Source organism: Poromitra crassiceps (genome assembly GCF_964638095.1).
Source record: "Poromitra crassiceps genome assembly, chromosome: 4".
Classification (NCBI taxonomy): domain Eukaryota; kingdom Metazoa; phylum Chordata; class Actinopteri; order Beryciformes; family Melamphaidae; genus Poromitra; species Poromitra crassiceps.
The window spans coordinates 56,586,404-56,612,952 of NC_139626.1; the positions used below are offsets into that span (position 1 = coordinate 56,586,404).

General features: G+C 43.2%; 2 protein-coding genes across 2 annotated transcripts in view; both read right to left on the minus strand.

The window, feature by feature from the left end:
- LOC310775857 (uncharacterized protein) overlaps nucleotides 1-26,549 on the minus strand; it is a gene marked incomplete at its 5' end in the record, with an annotated part of 198,040 nt that overhangs the window by 13,491 nt on the left and 158,000 nt on the right. Inside the window, 3 exons of the mRNA XM_083635984.1 lie at nucleotides 10,550-10,906; nucleotides 15,078-15,118; nucleotides 15,281-15,427. Of these exons, the coding sequence (XP_083492110.1) occupies nucleotides 10,550-10,906; nucleotides 15,078-15,118; nucleotides 15,281-15,427 (545 nt within the window). The remainder of the gene's footprint in view (nucleotides 1-10,549; nucleotides 10,907-15,077; nucleotides 15,119-15,280; nucleotides 15,428-26,549) is intronic.
- The window catches only part of LOC310774923 (uncharacterized protein), a gene marked incomplete at its 3' end in the record, with an annotated part of 77,315 nt that continues 68,333 nt past the window's right edge, over nucleotides 17,568-26,549 (minus strand). Inside the window, exon 6 of the mRNA XM_083635016.1 lies at nucleotides 17,568-17,572. Coding sequence (XP_083491142.1) covers nucleotides 17,568-17,572 — 5 coding nt within the window. The remainder of the gene's footprint in view (nucleotides 17,573-26,549) is intronic.

Sequence of the window (26,549 nt, forward strand, 5' to 3'; positions counted from 1 at the left end):
TTATAAATATATATATATATATATATATGTATAACTGTAATGTGAACAGAAATCTTTGAAGTTGGTGCAGTATTGACCAAGATCGCTTCAGTGTGCAGCCACTTTTCCCACATGCCCCTACTGCACTAAATTAGCTTGTTTTGACCACTGACAGGATCAGATTATCAGATAGGAGAATCTCGCTCAAGTCTCACAAGAGTTGCGTTGTTTGCAGGAAGTCAGCTGTGGTGGGGTGGAAGCTGGGCCTGGAAGCTGCCATGTTTGTTTGGGGTAACAGATCGCGTAGCTGAATGATTTTGTAAGTTATGCTTGAATATTTATCTGATTTCGAGAACATGGACGAGGCATTTGAATTTGATGTCCGCCCGTATTATGTTATACAGATTACAAACTGAAGAGTTGGGGCAACGGGAGCTTCTACTGTATCTCCAGCAATGTGACAGACAGCAGAGAGAGACATACTGAACACAGCAATGTGACGGACAGCAGACAGAGACAGACTGAACACAGCAATGTGACAGACAGCAGAGAGAGCCAGACTAAACACAGCAATGTGACAGACAGCAGACAGAGACAGACTGATCACAGCAATGTGACAGACAGAGACAGACTGAACACAGCAATGTGACAGACAGCAGACAGAGACAGACTGAACACAGCAATGTGACAGACAGCAGAGAGAGACAGACTGAACACAGCAATGTGACAGACAGCAGAGAGAGACAGACTGAACACAGCAATGTGACAGACAGCAGAGAGAGACATACTCAACACAGCAATGTGACAGACAGCAGACAGAGACAGACTGAACACAGCAATGTGACAGACAGCAGACAGAGACAGACTGAACACAGCAATGTGACAGACAGCAGACAGAGACAGACTGAACACAGCAATGTGACAGACAGCAGACAGAGACAGACTGAACACAGCAATGTGACAGACAGCAGAGAGAGACATACTGAACACAGCAATGTGACAGACAGCAGACAGAGACAGACTGAACACAGCGATGTGACAGACAGCAGACAGAGACAGACTGAACACAGCAATGTGACAGACAGCAGACAGAGACAGACTGAACACAGCAATGTGACAGACAGCAGACAGAGACAGACTGAACACAGCAATGTGACAGACAGCAGAGAGAGACAGACTGAACACAGCAATGTGACAGACAGCAGACAGAGACAGACTGAACACAGCAATGTGACAGACAGCAGACAGAGACAGACTGAACACAGCAATGTGACAGACAGCAGAGAGAGACATACTGAACACAGCAATGTGACAGACAGCAGACATAGACAGACTGAACACAGCAATGTGACAGACAGCAGACATAGACAGACTGAACACAGCAATGTGACAGACAGCAGACAGAGACAGACTGAACACAGCAATGTGACAGACAGCAGAGAGAGACATACTGAACACAGCAATGTGACAGACAGCAGACAGAGACAGACTGAACACAGCAATGTGACAGACAGCAGACAGAGACAGACTGAACACAGCAATGTGACAGACAGCAGACAGAGACAGACTGAACACAGCAATGTGACAGACAGCAGAGAGAGACATACTGAACACAGCAATGTGACAGACAGCAGACAGAGACAGACTGAACACAGCAATGTGACAGACAGCAGACAGAGACAGACTGAACACAGCAATGTGACAGACAGCAGACAGAGACAGACTGAACACAGCAATGTGACAGACAGCAGACATAGACAGACTGAACACAGCAATGTGACAGACAGCAGACATTAATTAATACACAGGACAAGATGTTACTATCCCTTGTGCCAAAATCCGAGGAAAAACACATTTAGAAGCCCAATCCAGAATAAAACAAGCTAACAGGCTAACAAACTACGGTAATAAACAAGACACAAATCACCAGTTACCTACCCTAGCCAACAGCAGTATGAAGCATGTCATTGGGGTTTTCAAGTGGGCACCTTCCTTCACCGACGTTTCGTTAAGTTAGGCCCACGACACCTCAAGAAGGCTTAACGGTGTAATCCAGCGTCCTGGAAACACCCCCCTCCATGCTACCACCGCACAACTGCATATTACCTCACTATCTAAGCCTAGCTATCCAGGTTAATTTGGTATGACATTCCTGACTACACCACCACTGTCAATGATTCAGCCCTGTTGATGCGGACCGTTAATCATGACCAACAACAAACAAACAATCCCTAACTACACCACCACTGTCAATGATTCAGCCCTGTTGATGCGGACCGTTAATCATGACCAACAAACAATCCCTAACTACACCACCACCGTCAATGATTCAGCCCTGTTGATGCGGACCGTTAATCATGACCAACAACAAACAATCCCTAACTACACCACCACTGTCAATGATTCAGCCCTGTTGATGCGGACCGTTAATCATGACCAACAACAAACAATCAATCTGACCTTAGCGAGCTCCCCAGCTAGCATGTTTCCTCCTTATCCACAGCCATTCACTTGCTCGTTCTGCTGCCTGAGACATGTTGCTAACCGCACGTTTCAGGCTCCGTCCCCGAATGCCCAACTCAGTTAGTAAGGCAATAACGGACTTTGCCACAAAACCACGGCAGCCCACCTCTACAGGCCGCACTCGAGCCCTCCAACCTCGCTGCTCTGCCTCTGCTGCCATTTCAGCATACCTAGCTTTCTTGCGCTCATAAGCCTCCTCAACTCGATCTTCCCACGGGACTGTGAGTTCGATAAAATAAACTCTCTTCTCTACCTCAGACCACAGTAACAAGTCCGGACGTAGCCGGGTGCTAACTATATATGCTGGGATGACTAGCTGTTCATTCAAGTCAACCCTCATTTCCCAGGCTCCACCTACACTTAGCTGCCCTAACTTGTGCCTGACCTTAATTGGTCTAATCTTTTCTCCCTCACGTAAAAATTTGATCTGTCTATTCTCTTTGCTAGCAACTAGAGAATTTACTTCTAGTCGCTTTTCCTCAACTGCAGCTGCCAAACATTTCAACACCTGGTTGTGACGCCAGGTGTATCGCCCCTGGGAGAGACTGACCTTACACCCTGACAGAATATGCCTCAATGTACATACACTAGAACACAATGGGCAGGCACCATCCTCACCCAACCACTGATTTAAGTTCTGGGGAGATGGCAGCACATCATAAGTAGCCCCTAGAATAAATCTAATTCTGCTGGCCTCCATGCTCCACAACTCTCTCCACTTCAACTTTCTCTTCTCTACACTCTCCCAGTTCACCCACTGTCCTTGCTTTGCCTGCGACACTGCCTTAGTACATCTTACTGCCTCCTCTTGCCTATGTACTTCTTCAACTACCATCTTCCTCTTTTCTATTACTGATGCCTTGTTCCACACAGGTTTCCCTATGCACAACCCTAAGCCTCCACGCCCATGCTGCACCTGACCTATGATATCCCTGTGTCTAAGAGCTGACTGTGCTTGCTGTACTTCCTCCTTTGGGTTCCACTTCCTCCCTGTTTTAACTGTGGGCGCTACACTCCTAACCACTGGATCCTTTGACTGAGTCAGAGTCATTTCCAGTCTAACCTTAGCACACTTGAACTCCTCTGTCAGGCTAGATAATGGCAATTCCAATATGCCTTTCCCATATAAGGCTACACTGCTTAGGCAGCGTGGGACTCCGAGCCATTTTCTAATGAATGAGTTAATCATCCTTTCTAGCTTTTCTACCTTTGAAAGGGGAACCTCATACACTGTCAGTGGCCACATCAACCGAGGCAACAATCCAAACTGCAAACACCACAACTTTAACTTTCCTGGGAGCCCTGACTTGTCTATACTTGAAATACCTTGAATCATTTCCTGCCTCACCTCCTCAAACTGTCCCTTATCACTGAGACTTGCATCATACCATCTTCCCAAACTCTTGACTGGTTTCTCTAACACTGTAGGCACCACCTCATCATTTATAACAAACTTCTTACCTACTACCCTCCCTTTAATGATTGAAATACTCCTGGACTTACTTGGCTTCACTTTCATTCTAGCCCACTGCAGATTACTATTTAACTTATCCAACAATCTGCTAGTACATGGAGCGGTTGACGTCATAGTCGTCATGTCATCCATGTATGCCCTAATTGGAGGGAGCAGCAGCCCTCCCTGCAGCCTTTCTCCACCCACTACCCATTTTGAAGCCCTAATAATGATCTCCATTGCCATGGTAAAAGCTAATGGGGAAATTGTACACCCTGCCATAATGCCTACCTCCAGCTGCTGCCAAGCTGTAGTGTACTCTGCTGTGGTAAAGCAGAGTTGAATATCTAAGAAGTAGGCTTTAACTAAGCTCTTTATACTACCTGGCACTCTAAAGAAATCAAAGGCCTCCCATAACAGACTATGCGGCACTGACCCGAAAGCATTAGCCAGGTCCAAGAATACTACATGCAGGTCTCTCTTCTCACGCCTAGCTGACTGGATTTGGTGCCAGATCATGCTGGTGTGCTCTAAGCACCCGGAGAAGCCGGGAATTCCAGCCTTTTGCACCGAAGTATCTATTAGCCTATTCTTTTCTAGATAACTAGACAGCCTCTGTGCCACAACACTAAAGAAAACCTTCCCTTCAACATTAAGTAGACTGATAGGTCTAAACTGACTTATCTCTAACGAGTCCCTTTCTTTAGGAATGAAGATTCCCCCTGCTCTACGCCATGCCTTAGGAATAACCTGCTTCTTCCAGACTACCTTCATCAGCTTCCATAGAAACTGCAACACATCTGGAGCACTCTTATACAGCCGGTAGGGGACTCCATTAGGACCCGGGGCTGAAGAGGCCCTTGCACGTCTCACTACTTCTTGAACTTCTTTCCACCTTGGTGGGCTATCATCACACTGGCTCTCTATTTCACCAATAGGTGGAATATCAGCTGGGACTGTCATCTCTCTAAACCTTTCCCTATCTTTGTGAACCTCCTCCAAATATTCCTCAAGCTTCTTCTTAGGTACCATAAGGCTACCATTCTTTTCCTTACTAAACAATGACTTCACAAATCTAAATGGATCCTTATAGAATGCTATTCTAGCTCTCTCTTTCTTTTTCCTATTTTTCCTAATGCTCTCTGCTCTTCTTAAAACTGCCAACCGATCCCTCACATCTGACTGCAAGCAATCAATGCCTTCCTTCTCAACCTCTGTAGCTTTCCTCCACTGCCTCTTAAGCTGTCTTCTCTCCTGGATAAGTCTATCTATCTCTTGTTGGCGCCTAGATTTAACTACCTCACCCTCTAGTTTCTTCCTTTTCTCAAAGACGCCAAACCTTTCCTTACCATAATCATAAATACAATCTCCCATTTTCTCCAACTTACTCTCAGCAGTTCCTTTAAGCTTCTCTAACATCCTAACCAAATCACTATTGATTAGGGGTGTCACAATATATCGTCCCACGAAATTTCGCGATAGTAAAACGTCACGATATGTATCGTTGAGATGAAATCTCATATCGCAAAAAAAAAAAAAAAAAAAAAAAAAAAAAAAAAAGAATTTTTTTTTTTTTTTCCAAAAAATAGACTAAGAAACGTCTTTGTTTGTTGAAGTTCAATGTGTGGAAAGTAGTTCAGTTGAACAAGTCTCTGAAGAGACACATGAGAAGTTATACAGGAGAGAAACCATTCAATTGAGTTTCTGGCAAAACTGTTTACTTGACAGGAAAAACTGAAGATGCATAAAAAATAGATTAAGAAAAGTCTTGTTGTTTGAGTTTGAAGAAAAACTGAAGATGCATAATGAGAATTTATACTGCTGAGAAACCTTTTAGTTCAAAGTAAATCTAAGTGACGGTGTAACTCATTCTATTTCAAGATAAGCCTTATCTCCAATCTCATGTTTTTTCTAGTTGTTATTGTAATAACAATTTCCCACAACAGCATGTTTTGTATTTGTGCATTTCAAATAAAATACTACTTTTCCAGTCATATATTGTCATTATTCAAGTTTAAAAAAATATTGTTAAAATCGTATCGTATCGTATCGTTATCGTGAACCCAGTATCGTGATACGTATCGTATCGTGAACTGAGTGTATCGTGACACCCCTACTATTGATATCTTCCCACTTCCTACTTTCCGCTGCACCTGGCCACTTAACTCTAGGCTTCTGACCGCTAATCTTCTCCCTTTTTGGCTGGCTGGCCTCTCTGCTTTCCTCGGTGCTAGGACCTGCCTCAACATCAGGGGTGCTGATGTCCTGCGAGCTGTGGGTTACTTCCTGTCGCTGGACTTCACCCGACTGACTTGATAAACTTCTTAAGAAATAATTATCAATGCGGGGTCCCTGTGTTCCCTCTACCAAGCACCTCTTCCTGCCTTGATGGATTCTAAGGCCCCTCAAAGTTGTTACCTTCTGCCAGCCACACAAGCAAACCTGACGCTTCTTTCCATCTACATCTGAACTAGTGGCTTCCACTGACATGTTTTCCCTATTCATAGTCAAGTCCGTTCCAGAGTCAATAACCGTGTCAACCATAGGTGAGTCATCTTCCGCCCCCGCTCTCCCAGACTCTAGGGGTGTTTTTTCATAATTCTGTTTCGTAGCAAGTTTGGGTGTAACCAATGGCCTATTGGCCTTGGCTACTGCCACAATGAGCAGCTAACCCATTGCAGCCCCGGTGGGGTCTAATCCCTCCTGTCAGCTGTCTTTCCATGCTGTCACTAGGTCTTTCCCTAGTTGTCAGCTGCACTATTCACAACAGTCACTAGCCTAAGCTAGCTTTAGTATTAATTAATACACAGGACAAGATGTTACTATCCCTTGTGCCAAAATCCGAGGAAAAACACATTTAGAAGCCCAATCCAGAATAAAACAAGCTAACAGGCTAACAAACTACGGTAATAAACAAGACACAAATCACCAGTTACCTACCCTAGCCAACAGCAGTATGAAGCATGTCATTGGGGTTTTCAAGTGGGCACCTTCCTTCACCGACGTTTCGTTAAGTTAGGCCCACGACACCTCAAGAAGGCTTAACGGTGTAATCCAGCGTCCTGGAAACACCCCCCTCCATGCTACCATACATACCCTTAGCAAAAAGAAGTATACTTCAAGTTTATTTTATTAAGTAAACTTAAGTAAAGACCAAGTGTACTTTTATGCAAGTATACTTATATACCCAAGTATACTTTATGCACCAAGTATACTAATATCAATATACTAGTAGTATACTCCAAGTGTACTTGCCTAATACTTCTAGAACTTAATTGGCACTAAATTGGCCCAATTCAGTATACTTTATGCACCAAGTATACTAATATAAATATACTAGTAGTATACTCCAAGTGTACTTGCCTAATACTTCTTGACACTAAATTGGCACTAAATCGGCCTAATTCAGTATACTAGTAGTATACTAAGTAAGTATACTACTAGTATACTTTAAGTTTAAGGAAAAAGTATGACCATGTGAGATTCGAACTCAGGGCCCCTTCCTTTCAGCACATTGTCCTGTGTCTTATCCACTCGGCTATCCGTTCAGCTGAGTAAAGTAGTGAATGTTGACCATACCACTATATGTGTATCTGTCTCTATTCTAACACTATAGGTCGGATTGGGCTGAAAATTTGCATGGAGGTGGGTTATGATCTGGGGAAGGTCATGAGCAGATTGGAAAGTCCTGGAATCACCTGGAAAGTCCTGGGAAATCCTGGAAACGACCTGGAAAACACCTCATGCCCACAGCCCAGTTCGGATTGGGCTGAAATTTTGCATGGAGGGGGGTAGTGATCTGGGGAAGGTCATGGGCATGTCATCAAGTCCTGGGACCACCTGGAAAGACCTGGAAAATCCTGGAAAACACCTGGAAAACACCTTACGCCCACACCCCAGGACGGATTGGGCTGAAATTTTGCATGGCGGGGTGTTAGGATCTGGGGAAGGTCATGGGTCCATCACCAAGTCCTTGAACCACCTGGAAAGTCCTGGAAAATCCTGGAAACCACCTGGAAAATACTTCACATCCACACCCCAGGTCAGATTGGGCTGAAATCTTGCATGGCAGGGGGTTATGATCCGGAGAAGGTCATGGGCACTTCATCAAGTCCTGGAACCACTTGGAAAGTCCTGGAAAACACCTGACACCCACATCCCAGGTGGCATTGTACTGAATATTTGCATGGCGGTGGGTTGTGATCAGGGGATGGTCATAGGCAGGTTGTGTACTTCTGGAAACCATGTCTGGACACCACCATAATTTCCAGCAAAGCAAAAGTCACAGTTGTATTGCTTTAATTGTGCCTATAAAAGGGAGCATGGGCTCTGTTTGTCTGTTTGTTTCTCTGTTTCAATTGTCCCTCTGATGATTTCATTCATGAATTAATGTCTATGACATCATCACTGATGATGTCACAATCTCTATGGCATCATCACATCTATGACATCATCAGTGGTGGTCATCAGTGAGTGATGTCATCAGTGATGTGATGTTGAGCAATTGTGTGCTGAGTGACATCACTCAAGCACTCCATATATTCTGGTAGCCTTAGCAGCCAGTATACATCAAGTCTGCTACTCTCATATATGGGAGAATTGTCAATAAAATCAGCCAAATGTGTATGGTGTATACTACCTCAAAGAAACCGATATGTCTGAAAAAGTATTTAATCGGCTATAATCTATCGACTATAAAGGACCACATGGAAATAAGCCTCTGGGATTTATTGTGATATCCTGATTTTTCCATTTTATATGCAGAACTGCTGTAGCCTACTTCAAATAAAACAAATCAACTACAAGCCAAGTATACTTATACTTTCTGTATAAGGCAAGAATACTTATTTATACTTTTCTTGTGTGTATCTCAATCACAAGTTTAAGTACAAGTACAAGCCAAGTATACTTAGACTTTTCTGTATACTGTGTAAGTACACTTAAGTATAAGTATACTTAAGTGTAAGTATACTGTGTGCTGTGTAAGTGCACTTAAGTATAAGTATACTTAGGTGTAAGTATACTTAAGTATAAGTATACTTGGGTGTAAGTATACTTGGGTGTAAGTATACTTGGGTGTAAGTATACTGTGTACTGTGTAAGTATACTTAAGTATAAGTATACTTAAATGTAAGTATACTTGATAATGTGTAAGTACACTTAAGTATAAGTATACTCAAGTGTAAGTATACTTAAGTAACATTTTTATAAGTATATATTTGATAAGTATATAAAAAGTAAACTCAAAGTATACTCTCTCATTTTAAGTTTAAAAGAAGTATACTAAAGTATACTAATTGTACACTTGTATAAACTTCTTTTTGCTAAGGGTAGACAGACTGAACACAGCAATGTGACAGACAGCAGACAGAGACAGACTGAACACAGCAATGTGACAGACAGCAGAGAGAGACATACTGAACACAGCAATGTGACAGACAGCAGACAGAGACAGACTGAACACAGCAATGTGACAGACAGCAGACAGAGACAGACTGAACACAGCAATGTGACAGACAGCAGACAGAGACAGACTGAACACAGCAATGTGACAGACAGCAGACAGAGACAGACTGAACACAGCAATGTGACAGACAGCAGACAGAGACAGACTGAACACAGCAATGTGACAGACAGCAGACAGAGACAGACTGAACACAGCAATGTGACAGACAGCAGAGAGAGAGATACTGAACACAGCAATGTGACAGACAGCAGAGAGAGACATAGTGAACACAGCAATGTGACGGACAGCAGACAGAGACAGACTGAACACAGCAATGTGACAGACAGCAGACAGAGACAGACTGAACACAGCAATGTGACAGACATAGTTTGAATGTCACTCTATTGGCAATAGAGTGCCAAAGTCACGCGCTCTTCAGGGTTTGGCATGATCCGCCATTTATTTTTCCATAGACATTTCATAAAATGCTCAAGAGAGACCATATAGCATTTCACTCCAACTAATCTTGACTTGTTAGTGAAAAAATAGTTTGTTTTACTCTATATCACGCTTACTGTATATTGAGCGAGATATTCAAATATCTTATATTTTTACTGCAACTCAGCTTTGCTGCCTCCCCAAATGCCCCCAACAGAAACGTGTTGTGCCTCCCAGTCTGTCTTCCACACCAGCAGAGGGCAGCTCATTCTTCACTGTTCTGTTCTGTTGTTTTTGATGCTATGTGATGTTATTGTTTTGCCCTGTTTTTATAAGACCAGACCAGTGACAATGTTGGAAATAAGTGTTTTTACATGTATATCCCTTGGATGATGTTGTTCTTTATCCAGAATAAAATCAATCAATCACTCAATCAAAAGTATCCAATACAGACAGACTATAGGCTGTTTCAGTTTCATATAATGATCATTATGTGGAAAAAATAATTAGTGTTTGAATTCTTCTAATTGAAAAGGATTTTAAATATATATATATTTTTCATAATAACAATAATAACAATAGTAATAATAATAATAATAGTAACAACAACAACAACAACAACAATGATAATAATAATCATCATCATAATAATCCAACAGACCCCCTGCAATTATGCCAATTGACATGTCATCCAACACAATGCTGCTCACCTCCTTCAGTTGGGAGGAGGACTGGACTGTCTCTTTGGTAGGAGGGCTGGAGGGACAGGGCTTCAGTTGGGAGGAGGACTGGACTGTCTCATTGGTAGAGAGGGTGGAGGGACAGGGCTTCAGTTGGGAGCAGGGCTGGACTGGTTCATTGGTAGAGGAGGTGGAGGGACAGGGCTTCAGTTGGGAGCAGGACTGGACTGTCTCATTGGTAGAGGGGGTGGAGGGACAGGGCTTCAGTTGGGAGGAGGGATGGACTGTCTCTTTGGTAGAGGAGGTGGAGAGACAGGGCTTCAGTTGAGAGGAGGGATGGTCTGTCTCAATGGTAGAGGAGGTGGGGAGAAGCTGCAGCTGTTGGTCCTGGCACCAGGCAGAGACAGAAACAACTGATTTAGTTTGCCTGCGTTGATTAAATGTTGGCTGAAAGAGGAGTGTAATGTAAACACTGTAAACACTTTCTGTGAAGATATTAAGTTAAAGTATGTTAGGGGAGCAAAAGTAGTGCTAAGTTAACTTTCCAACCAAATTGGGTGAGTGTTGCCCTTTCTTTTCTCCTTCCTGTCTCTCTTTTCTTTCCTTTCTTCTTGTCATGTTTGGAAGCACAAGCCATGGTGGAAACCGAAGGTTTTAAAGTAAACCATACTTTATAGATATTGGCGCAGCCCTTTCAGAGGCTGTAGCCTATTGGATAGTATCCCACGTGACACGTGTGCAGACTGAAGATTTTTCATACTTGGTGTTGCCGCCTTTCACTGCGTCACTCCGCGTCACACTATACCATGTGTGGTATACAGTGGTGTATAAAGTACTCGAAAACCATACTTAAGTAAAAGTAAAGATATCTTCCCAGAAAAAGACTTTGGTAAAAGTCAAAGTCACTCATTAGAATATTACTTGAGTAAAAGTCTTAAAGTACTTGATATTTTCTGTACTTAACACGTTCACTGCCGTGGACGAGATATCTCGTCAAGCAGAAACCAACGGTTGACTGCCAATCAACCCCTTTTACATCTCCTATTAAAATATGGGAGGTATTGAATGTGTATAATCTATTTTACCGACCCACTAAGTGGCGACAGTGCTCTCCAGACAAGAGAAAGCCAAGCAAAAACAGCCGCGTGAGGAAGCCATTCTCATGAAAATGGATTGGCGAAAACGCTTTCGCTTTCGCGCAGGGAGCTGGCGGTGGGGGATTGTAAATTTGCATAATAGATTACGGGTGGAACACACTTTGAAACACGCAGCATAAATAAGACCAGAATCGCAAAAGCTTCATCAAAGCTCTCAACCGAAACCCCAAGAAACGAGCGAGCCCATCCAGACTCGCCCAAAGAGCGGCCGCCAGCAGACAGGCAGCAGCAGCAGCAGCAACTCGCTTGTGACACGCCCACTGCAGAGCCAGGGAGGCAGGAGGAGAACACACACGGAGGGAGGAGTTTGAAGGAGAGGGAGGTTTCCTGCTGTTATGGAGGAAATTACTGTTCAAAACTATTGTTTAGATGTCTGACGTCTTAAGGTGTGTTCACACCGACCTATTAAAGTTTTTCGCTGGCGTCGAGTTTACATACAAAGTCAATGCAAACGAGCGATTGAGCGTATATTCGCCTGGGAGAAAAATCGCTGGGCGTCCGAGCGGCAGAGACAGAGCGATAGGGAGAAAATTCGCTCGTCGCTCGAGATGAAATATCCCAACTCGAGCGAAAATACGCTGGCATCAGTCGCTCGCTGTTCAACGCTGATTGGCTGCCATGTGAGAGTGAGTCAAGGATCACACTGGCTTGGAACAAACCGCTGGTTTATTGTGTGGCAACAAACCACATTGACAGCCTGACAGCTGACATGAAGTGAAGTCTGTCCTACCGGTATGGAGCTCGCATTAGGAGCACGCTGATAGGCTTTAGTTTGTAAACAATGACGGTGGCTCGTAGTGGACAAATATCATGACATTGCGTAACGTTATATCCCCCACATGTCCGTCATTTCGTGTGCCTGTTGATGAGCGATTTAAACAGAGCGACAGAGCGATTCCAAAGGGTTGATTTGAGCGACAGAGCGAAAAATAAATATCTCGGTGTGAACGCACCTTAACTGATGCCAAAAATGAATGGTTAAAGTGACTGTTCTATCGAATTTCACAAAAAGCCATTTATCTCAGCTTAAATTTTCAGACGCTGAAACCATGCTGTATTCAAGTGCTAATGCCTACATAACTACTAACTCTACAAACTAACTCTTTTAGACAGAGAAAGCACACATTCTATTAATTCTTTTGAGATATTTTGTGTTCACAAAATCTTAGCAGAAAATAATCCTCGGCTGTTGAAAGATGAGCCAGAATCCTCAAAAAAAAACCTTGGCAGAAGCTACCTACAGTAAAAAAAAAACGGCTGGCAGTGAATGTGTTAAGTATCAAAAGTAATTTTCTGATATTAAATGTACTTAAGTATTGCAAGTAAAAAGTACAAGTAAATGCTGCTAAAGAAATCAAGCAAAAGACATGCCTGGGCTTGAGTGGAAGTCTATTTCTTCTTCTTGACTTTTATAGCCGCTGGCAAACAACGTTATGTTGCATTACAGCCACCAAATGGAATGGCATGTGGATCGTGATTAACGTAACTTGCAAACTAGGAGCACTGATTTGCCAAACCTGATTGCTTGCAGGCTACGCAATTTCTTCTGATTTTACTTTGTAACTAAGATGCTTGGGGGAAATGTAGTGGAGTAAATGTATCCATTTTATTTGGGAAATGTAGTGGAGTAAAAGTGAAAGTTGACAGAAATATAAATAATCAAGTAAAGTACAGATACTCAGAAAAAATACTTAAGTACAGTACTTAAGTATTTATACTCAGTTACATTACACCACTGGTGGTATAAATGGGGGCGCGACTATTGGTCATCTCCCTTTTCCTTCACAACGACTTCACAAGTCGTTGAAGAAGTGATGAAAAATGAGAAAAGCAAAAAACAACCAATGACAGACGCACCAGGTCTGTGGCAAGAGGGGATTGCATGATACCTTTGAGGAGGTCTGCCTTCGGACAGGCAGCGTTTTCAGTGAGAGCAGCTCACACATGAAACAGTCTCCCATCACAGTGCAGAGACTATGTGTCACTTATTGTTCTTTTAAAGTCAACTTCAAATCTTGGTTGAGAGACAATCAAGTGTGCGACCATGCTCTATAACATCCTGACATGCTTTGTTTTATGTGTTGTATTATTATGTTATTTTATGTGATTTCTATTGATTTTATGAAGTGTGCGGCACGACAGGTAGCTACAGTGTCTGCTATTCCTGTTCTAATGTATTTTATGTATTTGTATTTGTATTTGCAGTTGTCACCATCATACCTGCCCAGGGACTATTGTTGAAAACTAGCCAACATGGCTAAACTGGCACATTTACAGAAATGTTTATTAATGTGTGCTGTCCCTGTAATTTTAAACTCAATAAATGAAAAAAATGAAAATGAAATGCGGTGAAAGGGGGCGACACCAAGTATGAAAAATCTTCAGTCTGGACGAGTGTCCTCTAGAGAGAGAGTGGCGTCAGCGGAGGACCAAAATGCGAGACTCATTAGCCAATGAACAGCCAGGAATGGGTCTCGCGCTACTTTTGCATACTAAAATAAAGCTGATAATGTACAATTTGATTCAAGGGCGGGAAAAACCCTTTCAGAGTACAACACAAACTGTCTATTTTGCTGCAACTCAACAGTGCTGCTTAATCCAGGACCTTACTTCCTGGAACCCTTGAGAGTAAAAAAAAAAGGTCCATTGGAGTGAATGGAGATGTCGGGACTCTTCTATCTACACGGCTCTGGTCTGGACACGTGTCACGTGGGATATTATCCAATAGGCTACAGCCTCTGAAAGGGCAAAGCCAATAGAATATAAACAACAAGGTCAGTAAAAACCACACCCAGTTGTTGAAGTAAGCTGTGCATTTTGTGCATGTCTGAACCGTCCGCGCGTCCATCCGTGCTGTGTGGCATGCCTGTGTGTGTGTGTGTGTCTGTGCGCGCATGTGTGTGTGTGTGTGTGTGTGTGTGTGTGTCTGTGCGCGCATGTGTGTGTGTGTGTGTGTGTGTGTCTGTGCGCGCATGTGTGTGTGTGTGTGTGTGTGTGTGTGTGTGTGCATGTCTGTGTGTGTGTATACGTGCATTACTGGATTGTGTGTGTTTCGAGCCGCTCTCTCATACCGTGCCAAAGTCTCGCCAATGAGGAAATGAATTCGACATTCATCTCCAGATGTGTCTTAAAACTGTGCGTGTGTGCGTGAATGTGTCGTGCGTGTGACCGTTGAGTGTATGCGTGCGTGCGTGTATCACTGACAAAAAGCTATTGTCCTCCACACATCTCTCTCTCTCTCTCTCTCTCTCTCTCTCTCTCTCTCTCTCTCTCTCTGTGCAGAGTCAGAGCCAGTCTCCCCAGATCTCTGTGAACTCCCCCAAATCTCACCATATACACACAAAGCCACTTATAGAAGTGGCTGCACCCCTTAAAAATAGATACAAAGAAAATAAAGTCACCTGCACGTTTCTGGTGTCTGAGTTTCTCCTGGTGTGCGAACCTGTGGACAGACAGTACAACGGTTGTTTGTTTGTGCGTGTGTGTGTGTGTGTCTCTGTGTGTGTGTGTGTGTGTGTGTGTGTGTGTGTGTGTGTGTGTGTGTGTGTGTGTGAGTGATGATGATGATGATGATAGAGATTGACAGGGTGTGAAGGTAACTCACTATCACTCCTCCTCTTTCTCTTCCATTTGTAGCGGAGCAGCAGACTGACAGCCAACAGCACAACAGCAGCAACAGTCACAGACACAGACACAGGCAAAACCAGGAAGTGACCTGGGCGAGGAGTGACCTGGGCTCTTCCATCGTGAGCTGGAAGAGGGGAGAGAGAGGCAGGAAGAAAGAGAGCATTTGTCAGAGAGAGAGAGAGAGTTAGATGAGTGGGTGCAGAAAGATGAAGGGAACATAATATTTGTATTGGAATTGGTGTATTGGGTTCTTTACCACCACCTGGTGGTGATTTCAAATAGTATTGCATTCAGTGTAGGCTATAGAGAGCCAAAGTGAACTACACTTCCTGCCTTTCTCTGTGTACCAGCGTCTGAAAAAATATGAATGGTGGTGAACGAGACAGACGTTACTTTCTTTATCCCGTTTGAATTGTGCCACTGGGTACAATTCATATATATATATATATATATATATATATATATATATATATATATATATATATATATATATATCTGTAAGTAGCTGCTGGGTTGGCATTGCCCTCCTCTGTTTCATCAGAGGGACTCACCAACACTGAGGGGTCCTTTGGAGCATCTGGAAGAAATTATATTAACGTAAATAAACTTTAACATTTAGGGGACATTCATGCTATGAAAATCATGTCGAGAGCGCTTCCATTGTGCACGAAACACAGCGCACGGAGCATTTTTTTTGCGCTTACATAGAGAATGAATTGCAGCAAGATGCTGGCAGCTCCAAAAACGTCCCCTTAGATGTGTTTTATCATGTATTTTATCTGGCTGCACCAGGTGGTGCTATGTCAGTGACACACTGTGGAGTAAACTCACACACTGCAGGAGAGCGGAAAGCCTCATATCCTTTCACAGCACAGGAATAGCTGTCTTCAGGACCAAAGCTGCCTGGATAAGAAGAAGAAGTTTCTCCCTTCATTTTCTGTCCATTCTTGTACCAGACGGAAAGACGACCAGCTAGATGACAGCTGCTGTGACACTTCAGCTCTGCCTGGTTAGAGAACTGGGATCTGGTCACCTGCACCTGGAGATCTGATATGTGAACATGGAACAGAAATGTCATTAGACACTAAATACTCAAACACACAGTAACACTTTATTTTCATCATCATTTCCTAGAGAAATCTTACAGAGAAATTGATAGAGATGAGTTAGATAGAGTTTATATGATCATCAATTTGTGTCTCCCCTCATTCACAGATTAATTGGATGAGGTGTTTAAAATATATATACAAATTTATATAAAACATATTGGAATAGGAACTGCTATTTTGACTGTGTGTGTGTGTGTGTGTGTGTGTGTGTGTGTGTGTGTGTGTGTGTGAGAGAGAGAGTGAGTGAGTGTGTGTGTTTGTGTGTATGTGTGTGTGGTCTGTGTGTGTGTGTGTGTGTGTGTGTGTGTGTGGTGTGTGTGTCGTGTGTGTGTGTGTGTGTGTGTGTGTGTGTGTGTGTGAGAGAGAGTGAGTGTGTGTGTGTTTGTGTGTGTGTGTGTGTGTGTGTGTGTGTGTGTGTGTGTGTGTGTGTGTGTGTGTGAGTGAATGAATGAATGAATGAATGAATGAATGAATGAATGAATGAATGAATGAATGAATGAAGGAATGAATGAAAACTTTATTTAACAGATTGCAGAATGGGTACAATACAGTACGGCTCATTACACACAATTGTTAAGGGGATGCAGACCAGAGAAAGACGTTTGTCTTGTTTACATCAGGGTCCCCCATTTTCAATTCATTGTGATGTGTATGGTGTGTTTGTGTGGGGGGGGTGCGTGTGCGTGCGTGCGTGCGTGCATAGGCGATTCTAGGCTTTCCAAACAGGGGTTGCACCACCAAGAAGGTAATAGGACACCGACTGGGGGCTATCTAGGCTATCAAAGACATTTAGTAAATTTTAAAGTAAAATGCATTAATCTGGTGCACTCTGAGAACAAAATGAAGAGGCTAGATATGATATAACTTGTCGCAGAACATCAATTTTGGTTTATTTGGTAAAAGTGGAACTGTATTCCTTCTGGTTTTCTTCATTGTTCATGATTTTGTGGAAAGTATTCACTAAAGCAGTGTTTCCCAACCGGGGGTACGGGGACCCCTAGGGGTACGCGAGCACATTGCAGGGGGTACGCGGAAAGATTGAGGATTAATACAATTTATTTTCAGATGAGAGGAGAGAGAGAGAGAAACTCCGCGCCGCAACTATTGTTCCGGGGAGCCCCGGCGGCTCCCTGGAAGGTGTTAACTGTGACACCTCTACTCTGTGAAAAACAAAAGAAGTCGTTCACGCTTGCAGGTCAAACAATAGCTCCCACATATGCGTGGCTCAAACGCCCGGCTCCCAGCGAGCACAAAACGCACAAAACGTTTTTTCAACGTTGATTTTTAGTTGAAATCTGGGTGATATTGGGTTTGAACGTCTAAGACCTAATTTCACCCTCTTTTCAACCGGCTAAAATGCGGTTACAACGTCAACGTGTAAAAAAACACAATTTGGTGCATCATATTGTTAAAACATTTGTTGTAGCTTGGAATAGAGGCAATATTGATAGTGTGTGAATTGGCATTTGTCCATTTTATTGTGTAACTGAGAGTTGAAATCTGGTCTATACGAAAACTACATTTCAACGCATTTTATGTCACATGAAATATCATAAATATGGGACTATATAGGCTATGTGGTGCCAGCAAAAACTTCCAGGACACAACTATGGTTAATAGTTTAGCGCAATACTATAAAATAATGAATTCAGTTCCTGCAACAACAAGTACTTACTTGCTAGCTATACTAACCGTGACTGACTAGACTAGACCAAAGCAAGTCTGCACCGGTCTGCACCAAGTGCGGAACGAGGTGCTCTGGGCACGCTATGTTATTGTAACAGACTGTATACGAGGCTCTGTGTACCTCCTCAGTCTCTGGTGTTAAATGAAGTTAACCTCTGAAGCCATAGGCTACAGCCTATAGACAACACACACACACAACATAATTTTAGTCTGTTACATTAATATAATAGTCTCGTACACATCACATAAAATAACTTGTCCTCCAATCGTGACAATCATGTACTCTACAAGTTGTGTGCGAGATAGAGTATATATGTGCCCAGCTCTCTACAGAGTATAAGAAAATATATAGCTCAGCGCGTAGATCGGACTGGCTTGAATGTGGGAAAGCGGGGTTCTAATCCCGTGTGCGCCGCGTCTGCAAATAGTGGGTGAAAAAACTTTCACTTTCAAACCTTCCTTGCACGTTTTTTCAACGTTGACCCTAAACGTTTTTTAAACGTCTTTTCAACCGAAAAATGCTCGCTGGGCTGATCCGGATTTCGGTTCAGGCGAGCCAAGCGAAACAAGGAAAAGGGAGGCCAGGTCTAAACCGCGGCTGTTCAATGAAAAATACATTTTGTATGGATTTACCTGTACCTCAGCGGATCCACCGCAGCCACAGTGTTTTTTCTGTGGCGAAGTCCTGGCAAATAATTAAATGAAGCCAGCTCATCTGCAACGCCACCAGAGCACCAAACACGCAGCATGTCTTGTCTTGGTAAGATGAACTACTTTTTCACTCGAAAACTCTCAGAGTTCAAGTCGAGTCGGGCTACAATGAAGAAAGTGTTTCAAGCAAAGCACTGGAGGTGTCGTACTCTGTGTCACTGCTTGTGGCTAAATCAAAATAGCCTAATTCAATCGTTGAGGATCTGATTCTTCCTGCAGCCCTGATGTTAGCTGAAACTATGATCGACAAGAAAGCAGCAGACGCTCTCAAAACGGTTCCATTGTCAAACAACACAGTCTCTCGTCGGATCGATGATATGTCAATTAATATTGTTGGACAAGTTGTGAATAAAATGAAGCAAGCAGGTCAATTCGCTTTGCAGTTAGATGAAATGACCGATGTCAGTGGGGAAGCCCAGCTGCTGGCATTTGCTCGTTATAAAGACATGTCGGACATAAATGAACATATTTTATTTTGCAAGAAGCTTGTAGGAAAGACAACTGGCGAGGAAATATTTCAGATTATAGACAGCTTTTTTTAAAGACAACAATCTGGAGTGGAAATCTTGTAGTCATATCTGTACCGATGGCGCAGCTGCAATGACGGGGAAAATCAAAGGACTGTGATGTGCACTGATTTGAACTTTTGCTTTTTGGATCTACTTATCTTATGTGTGATATTTTGCCTGGTAACAGCTGCCCCCAGAACTGTCAAAGCTTCAAACTGTCAAACTAGCTCAGGTGTCTTTTTAAAGGTGCCAAGTGACTGAATAAAAATAGTTGAAACTGTTACTGTGTGAGTCTCAATATATCTATCTCTATATAGGCTATATATAATATTTTGCTAATTCTCAATAAGTGTATAGCTATTTGTATTAAAGGGGAGTCATTCAAAATGATTTTAATTTAATATTGTTTTAATTTAATAATCAGTTGTGTTGGATAGTAAAAGTTGAATGAGATTAATGGAACAAAATTTGGGAGAATCATCAACACGCTGTCAGGGGGTACACTTGGCATGGCAAAACAGCTCAAGGGGTACACGGCACAACAAAGGTTGGGAACCACTGCACTAAAGAGTCTATAGTGAATGCTGATATTAACTTGTGTTTACTTTTGCTACTGAACCAACATCAGGACATCCAAGCAAGTTCTGACAGAGAGCAATGCCATTGGACCCATTGGACAAACACATTTGCATATCTCCCAGCATGCATTGTTCCTTCCAAACTTTTGACCACGAAGTAAAGTAACCAGTGTGAGTGGTGGTGAGTGGAAATAATCATTAGCCTATTCTTAGTTAAACAAGCAGTTTTGGAACATTAAATAAAGACAAATAAAAAAATATACTATGGGCCCTATTCTCCCACAGGCCTTCGGCGCTAAAACGGGCCTTAAACGCAAAAAAACGTGCCTTGCGCCTGTTTTGGGACGATATCAATATGGCTTTACGCTGCCAAATGCGCTTTAGGCCGAATGGGCGTGGCGCAGTCCCAGAATGGGCCAGAGTGGGCGTGTCGGCCTTAAATCTCGGCGTACTGCTATCTTCCCACCTGGCGTAAATTTAGCGATTTGCGCTTTTGAAAAGTATGGAGAGCCGGGACTGCCGTATCAACAAATAAATGAATAAATGTATAAATGAGCAGATAAATACATATATATGTATCATAAATATATGTAGAAATAAATGTAGATGACATAAATGTATATATATGTGTATTTTCCTATTTTTGTACGTTTTATATATTTTTTTAATGATTTATTTGTGTATTTATACATTTATACATTTATTTATACATTTATACATTTATACATTTATTTATACATTTATACATTTATACATTTATACATTTATTTATACATTTATACATTTATTTATACATTTATACATTTATTTATGGCATTTATTTATGTCTCTTTTATTTTATTTATGTCTGTTTTATTTACCTCCCATTTATTTCTGTGCCTTGTATTTAGTGATGTCTCCTTTGTATTTAGTGATGCGTCCTTGCTTCCTTTCCTTTTCTGTATGCATTTCTGCCTACTCAATGCAAATTAGGGGGGCGGCCCTTGCATTTATGCCTGCTGCTCAATGCAGATTAGGGGGCTGGCCGTCATGGGCTCAAGTCTTTGCCTATTGGCTCGAATGCACATTGTCCTATCTGCTCCAAACTTGTCATGCATGATAAGTGTCCATGCCTGAAGATATCTGCACATCAATATCCATGGTATTTACACTCATAGCGCCACCTACTGGCAACAGGAAATGACATGTTTTACACTTACATGAACTGCTCAGAGTGGGTTGAACACATCCACCTCGGATGTGGTCAGAAAATCCATAACCACCCAATGCAGCTTCATTGTGATGATTATGAGTGCTCATTATATGGCGTGGGCGTGGCGCCATGGCGAAGGTTGATGTTTCGCCGTCACACAGGAAGTTGGAGTAACTTCATTGTAGATTGTCCAATCTGCTCCAAACTTGTCATGCATGATAACTGTACATGCCTGAACACATCTAGATGTCAATATTCATTTATAGTCATAGCGCCCCCTACTGGCAACACAGAAAGTGCTTTGTAACTTGGCCCTACATGCTCACACGTGCACCAAACTTCACATGTTTGATGAGCATCCCAGCCTGAAGACATCTAGATGACCATTTGGAGTTAGAGGCAGGACGCCCCCTACTGGCCACACAGAAAGCGGTTTGTAACTCGGCCGTACATGGTCACACCCGCAACGAACTTCACATGTTTGATGAGCATTCCAGACTTCACACATGTACATGCCAATATAGCATTATAGGCAGAGCGCCCCCTACTGGCAACACATAAAGTTGATTGTAACTCAACTGAACGTTGTCCTATCTGCTCCAAACTTGTCGTGCATGATAAGTGTCCATGCCTGAAGATATCTGCAGATCAATATTCAGTGATAGTTACAGCGCCACCTACTGGCAAAAGGAAATGACAAGTTTTACACGTACATGAACTGCTCATAGTGGGTTGACCACATCCACCTCAGATGTGGTCAGAAAAGCCTCAAGCTCTCGATTAACCTTCATTGTGAGGATTATGAGTAAGACATTGATATGTCAATATCCATTTATAGTCATAGCGCCCCCTACTGCCAACACATAGATCGTTTTGTAACTCGGCAGTACATGGTCCCCCGTGCACCAACATACACATGTTTGATGACCATCCCAGCCTGAAGACATCTGGATGACCATTTGGAGTGATAGGCAGAGCGCCCCCTTCTGGCCACACAGGGAGTTGGAGTAACTCCATTGTAGATTGTCCAATCTGCTCCAAACTTGTCATGCATGATCAGTGTACATACCTGAAGACATCTAGATGTCAACATCCATTTATAGTCATAGCGCCCCCTACTGCCAACACAGATAGTGGTTTTTGTAACTCGGTCCTATATGCTCACACGTGCACCAAACATCACATGTTTTATGAGCATCCCAGCCTGAAGACATCTAGATGACCATTTGGAGTTATAGGCAGAGCGCCCCCTACTGGCCACACAGGAAGTTGGAGTAACTTTATTGTAGATTGTCCAATCTGCTCCAAACGTGTCATGCATGATAAGTGTCCATGCCTGTACACATCTATATGTCAATATCCATTCATAGTCATAGCGCCCCCTACTGGCAACACAGAAAGTGGTTTGTAACTCGCTCCTACATGCTCACATGCGCACCAAACTTCACATGTTTGATGACCATCCCAGCCTGAATACATCTAGATGACAATTTGGAGTGATAGGCACAGCGCCCCCTACTGGCCACACAGAAAGCGGTTTGTAACTCGGCCGTACGTGGTCACACCCGCAACAAACTTCACATGTTTGATGACCATCCCAGACTTCACACATGTACACGCCAATATAGCATTATAGGCAGAGCGTCCCCTATTGGCAACAGGAAATTACATATTTTACACTTACATGAACTGCTCATTGTCCCAGCCTGAAGACATCTATATGTCAATATCCATTTATAGTCATAGCGCCCCCTACTGCCAACACAGAAAGTGGTTTGTAACTCGGCCCTACACAGTCCCACGCGCAACAAAATTCACATGTTTGATGACCATCCCAGCCTGAAAACATCTACATGACAATTTGGAGTGATAGGCAGAGTACCCCCTAGTTGCCAGTAGGGGGCGCTATGACTCTAAATGGATATTGACATATAGATGTCTTCAGGCTGGGACACGTATGAAGCACGTGCAGTTTGGCAGAGATTGGACAATCTCCAATGGAGTTAATCCAACTTCCTGTGTGACGGCAAAACATCAACGTTCGCCATGCCCAAGCTGCATTGGGTGGTAGAGGATTTTCTGACCACATCCGAGGTGGATGTGTTCAACCCACTCTGAGCAGTTCATGTAAGTGTAAAACATGTAATTTCCTGTTGCCAGTAGGTGGCGCTATGACTGTAAATGGTTATTGACATATAGATGTCTTCAGGCATGGACAGTTATGCATGACAAGTTTGGAGCAGATAGGACAATGTGCATTCGAGTGACAGCGACTTCGTGTGTCATGGCGAGACATCGATCTTCGCCGCGTAGCTACACCCACGCCGTAAATGGTAAATGCAAACTTTTAATAACTATTCATCATTGGGGTCTCTTCTATCTGCTGTGCAAGTTTGAGGGTGATCTGATGAACCCCGTAGGAGGAGTTTGTTAAAGTCTGACCCCTGGAAATGGGTGATATGTCTGAAATATTGCACAGTAAATTCAAAATGGCTGACTTCCGGTTGGGTGTGGATCCTGGCACCAAGAGACTTTTCCGTCAGTCTGGCCATGATACATGTGCCCTGCAATTTTCGTAGCTGTAGGTGAAACTTAGTGCGAGGGCTATTCCGTTTATAGGAGGCACTATGGAGGCATTTAGCCACGCCCCTGGCCAAAAACCTTGAAATCTGAAAAATTTTGCCACTTGTGACGGATGTGCAAAGATGGCCACTTTTTGTGCATGTTTAGACCCTCAAAAATGCACGCAAAGTGTAAGTATAATAACAATAAATATAGCCGCAAGCGGCGATGCGGGGTCCAAGCATCCGGTGACATGGGGGATATATGAGACATAATAAACACGAAATAAGGCACATTTATTCAGAGTTGGTATGTGCACAAGTAAACAAAATTTGGTTGAGATCCGGTGACCTGACAGTTTCCAAGCAGTAGTAGTAGTAGCCTAGTAGTAGCAGTAGTAGGAATAGTAGTGTTGGTAGTAGTGGGACTGGTAGCAGTAGTAGCAGCAGTAGTTGTAATTGACCGGTTAATGAGTTGTGGGCAATTTAGTGTCGGGGTGTGTTTCATTAAAAGTTTAGAGATTTATCATTCCAAAACTGTGTGATTCGGCCAAACGGTCTAGGAGGAGTTAGCAAAAGTAGGGTTTTGATCAAATTCAAAATGGTGGAAAATCTAGGCAGACGCAAATGGGCGCGGCCTACATAGATAGATGCATATTGATCCAAGGAATCCCTGAGAAGTGAAATTTTGAGTATAGGACACACGGTTCAGAAGATATGGAGCATAACGCGAAATGGTCTGTTATAGCGCCACCATCTGGCCGGTATGGGTAATTTTTTGTTTCTGAGTAGTGAGGCACATTTCCAATCTATGTGCCCAGTCTGGCTATGCTGAGCATTACAGTTTCTGCTGTACATACAGTTTTACCGGAGAAGAATAAAAAAATAATAATAATAATCAGAACAGATACAACAGATACAATCCATGCACTTCGTGCTTGGACCCCTAATAACCGGAACAATTACAATAGGGATCCACGCACTTCGTGCTTGGACCCCTAATAATAATCCCTTGGAATACAATAGGTCCTTCGCCAACCGACCATGCCGGTGCTCGGGCTCTAATTAAAGCTGCAGGCAGCGTCGTGGGCCCTCGCACCCGCCGCGCGTCGGGGTTCGGAGCAGATAGGACAACGTTCGGTCGAGTTACAATAAACTCCCTGTGTTGCCGATAGGGGGCGCTCTGCCTCTAATGCTATATCGGTGACAGTGTGTATGTGCGTGAAGTCTGGGATGCTCACCAAACATGTGAAGTTGGGTGCGGGTGTGACTGTGTATAGCCGAGTTACAAACCGCTTTCTGTGTGGCCAGAAGGGGGCGCTCTGCCTATCACTCCAAATTGTCATGTAGATGTTTTCAGGCTGGGATGGTCATCAAACATGTGAATTTTGTTGCGCGTGGGACTGTGTAGGGCCGAGTTACAAACCACTTTCTGTGTTGGCAGTAGGGGGCGCTATGACTATAAATGGATATTGACATATAGATGTCTTCAGGCTGGGACAATGAGCAGTTCATGTAAGTGTAAAATATGTAATTTCCTGTTGCCAATAGGGGGCGCTCTGCCTAGAATGCTATATTGGCGTGTACATGTGTGAAGTCTGGGATGGTCATCAAACATGTGAAGTTTGGTGCGCATGTGAGCATGTAGGAGCGAGTTACAAACCACTTTCTGTGTTGCCAGTAGGGGGCGCTATGACTATGAATGGATATTGACATATAGATGTGTACAGGCATGGACACTTATCATGCATGACACGTTTGGAGCAGATTGGACAATCTACAATAAAGTTACTCCAACTTCCTGTGTGGCCAGTAGGGGGCGCTCTGCCTATAACTCCAAATAATCATCTAGATGTCTTCAGGCTGGGATGCTCATAAAACATGTGATGTTTGGTGCACGTGTGAGCATATAGGACCGAGTTACAAAAACCACTGTCTGTGTTGGCAGTAGGGGGCGCTATGACTATAAATGGATGTTGACATCTAGATGTCTTCAGGTATGTACACTGATCATGCATGACAAGTTTGGAGCAGATTGGACAATCTACAATGGAGTTACTCCAACTTCCTGTGTGGCCAGTAGGGGGCGCGCTGCCTCTAACTCCAAATGGTCCTATAGATGTCTTCAGGCTGGGATGCTCATCAAACATGTGACGTTTGGTGCGCGTGTGAGCATATAGGGCCGAGTTACAAACCACTGTCTGTGTTGGCAGTAGGGGGCGCTATGACTATAAATGGATGTTGACATCTAGATGTCTTCAGGTATGTACACTCATGATGCATGACAAGTTTGGAGCAGATTGGACAATCTACAATGGAGTTACTCCAACTCCCTGTGTGGCCAGAAGGGGGCGCTCTGCCTATCACTCCAAATGGTCATCCAGATGTCTTCAGGCTGGGATGGTCATCAAACATGTGTATGTTGGTGCACGGGGGACCATGTACTGCCGAGTTACAAAACGATCTATGTGTTGGCAGTAGGGGGCGCTATGACTATAAATGGATATTGACATATCAATGTCTTACTCATAATCCTCACAATGAAGGTTAATCGAGAGCTTGAGGCTTTTCTGACCACATCTGAGGTGGATGTGGTCAACCCACTATGAGCAGTTCATGTACGTGTAAAACTTGTCATTTCCTTTTGCCAGTAGGTGGCGCTGTAACTATCACTGAATATTGATCTGCAGATATCTTCAGGCATGGACACTTATCATGCACGACAAGTTTGGAGCAGATAGGACAACGTTCAGTTGAGTTACAATCAACTTTATGTGTTGCCAGTAGGGGGCGCTCTGCCTATAATGCTATATTGGCATGTACATGTGTGAAGTCTGGAATGCTCATCAAACATGTGAAGTTCGTTGCGGGTGTGACCATGTACGGCCGAGTTACAAACC